Below are 3,547 nucleotides of genomic sequence, written 5' to 3'. Positions count from 1 at the left end.
CTTCCATGTGTACAATTTGTCAGCCATTGAGTGTGTCTACCTAGTGGCATCCATAACATGATCATTTCAAGAACGTTACAAACCTGGATTCTTCACTTTCTATGTCACAACAACAATCCAAATGAAATATGATAAGAGAAGGAGAGAGAACAAAAGGCCAGAGTGTCACAAGTTGAGGGTAGCCCTTCAGGCGCACAGCCGAGTAGATATCTCATACTGCAACTCACCCCTTGGTACCTCGGCTCTCCTCATGCCATGTGCATGAGTGACATACGGTTCGTCTCATGCACTTGCTTTGACATTGAAATGGCCCTATGTCTGGTGCCCACAGGAAGTGAATTGTTGAGTATACCAAAAATGTGGTCTTGAAAAAAGATGCATCGTCATGATACCAACGAGGATGTTTTTCCTTGCTTGCCACACTAACTGAGGGTGCAGTAGAGGAAAGCAATGTGCGGCAAGAGCGCGCACCGTGGTAAGCTTGTGCAGCACGTCCATGACAAGGTTCATGTCAGCAGACGCGCCGGCGTTGTCCACTTTAGCCTTTGCCTCGAAGAAACGTTGCAGGGCGACACGTTCGTTGTCATCCATGGCTGGCTGCACGGCTTCGAGCATGAATGTGAGGCTACCCGCACTGAAGAAGTCTCGCAGCTCTTCCGTGAAGATCTTGAACTCCTTGACGAACGAGTCGTTGAATTCTCCTGGGTTGCGGGTCACCTTCTCCAGCATCAACTCGGTGGCGACGAGATCCTCTGGCCCAGCATTCCTGCATCAACGGAACCAGCTCAGGAAACTGAATGAGGTTACAGGGTACTAAGCTCATATCTCGAGGTACCAGGCTAGCAGCTTGGATCACGCATCTAGGAATGGGACCAAAACGTGTCTAAGCAACGCAAGTGCCTGGGAACGCTGAAAGGACAGAATGGGAGCGGCTCCTGATGCCCAAACCAATCATCTAGCACAGGCGAGAGCGGACAACCCTGATTGGCAGAAAATAACAACAACTTCTGGTTGTCACAAAATATCCCCGAACCCAAGTCAAGAATACTATCAACGTGGAACCCACAGATCCGGGAAGTTGCGGTGCAAGTAGCATCAGCAGTCGCTGCATCACCAGCCCAACTCCTAGTCTCCTGGCTTTAACCCACAGCAGCATACTGGAAGCAAGATGTGGCAACAACAAACATCATTCAGGCATTGTCATCGATGCCCAGTCATTGCATACAGTCGCCATGCAAGGCACATCGGATCACCAGCGTTTGCAACGGAGAAAATTCAAGCTGCATCATGAGGTAATGCGTATGCGTGCTTGCCACAAGGGCCTTGTCAAGGCAAAGACGGTCGTTATCTGCAGGCATCATTCGCTGCACCTTGCAAGTCAGACGCACCTGTGGAGCTTGTTCTGCAGCGTGTGCTTGATTTCAGCCTTGAGATCCCTCGGGATGTCGTTACGATGTGCAATGTCACGGATCCGGGTAAGGGGCACCGTGGCCGTGAACGCCTCACTGAATGAGGGCAACTTGGCGACCATTTTGCGAGCCACGAGGCGCTCTAAGGGTGTTTTGCGATGGTCTCCAGACACCCACTCCACGCTGCGGAACATGACCTTGGAGAGCTCGGCATGGCGGTTGGGCCGGAAATGGCCACCCCCTTCTACACACTGGATGCTGCCAGTAGAAATCCAGGAAAGGTAGATGTACAGTGGAGCTAGGGCATCCAGACTGGGCCGCATGTCCGTCGACTTGTCGACAACCAAACCCTTTGCGACCTCCAGTTTTTGAAGCCAGCTGAACACCACGCATGGATGTCAATGTAGTGAGCAGCCAATTGATGAGCAGCAATATGAACTGGCATGACTTCATATCAATGCAGTAAGCATCCAAAAAAGCAGGCAACAACCCCTGAATTGGTGAAATGACGTCTCGCGATCATGGCGACGCTTACTAACGGAGGACAGCCCTGCAGACAGCAAGATTGGTCTCCTCGGCAAACTTACGCGCATTCGAGATTGCGTAACAAAAGGTTTCCTGTGGTCAAATGACAGCGCGGCTGGCAACAGGAAAGACGACACTCACCTTCCACTTCGTTCGTCACCTTTCACCAGGTCAAGGATGGGACCTTCAAGGCCATCCTTGTTCCATACTCCACGCCTTTCTTTGGTGTGGTCGTTACCGCGCATGAAGTTGATATCCTTGCCTTGCCATTTGGTGTGGGGGAGTCGGTCATCAGAGTATGTGGCGCCGTTGGAGTTCGCCGGCTCCAAGTCGCCTTCAGACGATGTCCCATTCGATTCGGCATCTTTTGGTGCAGAGTTCTTGTTCTCATGTGTTTTACCCCACTCCATGTGAATCGCGACATCCGTGGAGTCAACACGGATCTTCCTGTTGTCCCCGTTCTCCCACTGTGTCTCACCGTGACCGCTTACTTGCACCACTTTGAACTCCACGTCAGAATCGTTAGGAATTTCCACAGAGCCTGTCCATAAATCATCCTTGTTCCATTGCAGAACTGCTGCTCCGTCCACTTTCCAGGAACCAAGCGGCTTGGGATCACCCACCACAATTACCTTGTCTCCCCAGCCGACCTGCTTCTTGACAGAAAACGACACCTGGGCGTGGCGAATGACGGACATTCGGCGTGTCCCAAGGGATCTGCATGTGATACACAATTAAATGAGCCCTTTGATCAACACCAGAGAGAAAAATGCTTATAGCGTTGCACTTTGAACATGTGTGAACCCTCATGGAATCCAGTCAAACAACAAGCACAGGCACACATATGTGCACATAAGTAAGCATGTACGTATATCGTTGTGATGAGCACACCTACGAATTCCCAATAAACCATGGTTGTGCCCAAGCATGGTCGTTCACTTCTTGGAATAGTCTCGGAACTACCAATCACAAGCAGCACTGTCCTGAAACAACAGTGCCATGCACGCAAAGAGTGGTAAATTGCGAAGACCTTCCGTATATATGCTGCGCTGGAACGTTTGAACGGGATCGCGGCGACCTTGAATTGAAATGGTCAAGTCTTCGTGAACGCTGTCGGTAGATAGACAACCCCTATAATTGTCACATTACGCCCGCACACTGCCGATTCCGATGTAGTAACGGGCTTAAAAAAACGCCCAAGCGCTCAAGAGAACGACGCAAATACGCTTTGCTCCTTGGGGCATGGGCAATCTGCACTCGCGAGCTCCATGCCTTTACAGGGGTTAGCGCGAAATAATGGACGCCTGTTTATGGCTCACGAACACAACTGCAAGCCTGAAGCACCTCGCCGCATGAACAATCATCATCTCAGTACAGTTGCTGCTGCACGTTCAGCCGTGGTCGCCGCACCATCAACCACAGCGTAATAAAGTAGTCGGCTACATGCTGGCGTACCTGCCATGCAGTTTGTTGTCGTCATGGGCGTGAGTGGAAGTGGCAAGTCATCTGTTGTGAAGGCACTTGGCGAGCGTGCACGTGCAATTTGTCCAGTGCGAGTGATTACCCTGGACGCTGATGGCTTTCATTCCGACGAGAGGAAATTGAAAATGCAA

The 3,547-nt window shown here is 51.0% G+C and overlaps 1 protein-coding gene across 1 annotated transcript; it reads right to left on the bottom strand.

Moving 5' to 3' along the window:
- Window positions 1-312: 312 nt before the first annotated feature.
- LOC149810677 (phosphoglucan, water dikinase, chloroplastic-like) lies at window positions 313-2,632 on the bottom strand. The gene is made up of 5 exons (XM_089994153.1): window positions 2,076-2,632; window positions 1,389-1,787; window positions 1,067-1,157; window positions 901-980; window positions 313-766 (listed from the first exon to the last, which is right to left on the bottom strand). The coding sequence occupies exons 1-5, from the start codon at window positions 2,630-2,632 to the stop codon at window positions 313-315; spliced, it is 1,581 nt and encodes a 526-aa protein (XP_089850279.1).
- Window positions 2,633-3,547: the final 915 nt, after the last annotated feature.

This window comes from Nuphar pumila, unplaced genomic scaffold (genome assembly GCF_984573655.1).
Source record: "Nuphar pumila unplaced genomic scaffold, dmNupPumi1.hap1.1 HAP1_SCAFFOLD_230, whole genome shotgun sequence".
NCBI lineage: Eukaryota > Viridiplantae > Streptophyta > Magnoliopsida > Nymphaeales > Nymphaeaceae > Nuphar > Nuphar pumila.
This window is presented reverse-complemented; position numbering and strand designations above follow the sequence as displayed.

What these genes read in the sequence shown, in the direction of transcription:
- LOC149810677 (XM_089994153.1), bottom strand. Translation starts at nt 2,632, where the DNA reads ATGTCCGTCATTCGCCACGCCCAGGTGTCGTTTTCTGTCAAGAAGCAG. An exon ending in GGTGACGAACGAAGTGGAAG is followed by an intron (nt 1,788 to 2,075) that starts GTGAGTGTCGTC and finishes CGTGGTGTTCAG; the next exon opens with CTGGCTTCAAAAACTGGAGG. An exon ending in TGTCCTTTCAGCGTTCCCAG is followed by an intron (nt 767 to 900) that starts GCACTTGCGTTG and finishes CCGTTGATGCAG; the next exon opens with GAATGCTGGGCCAGAGGATC.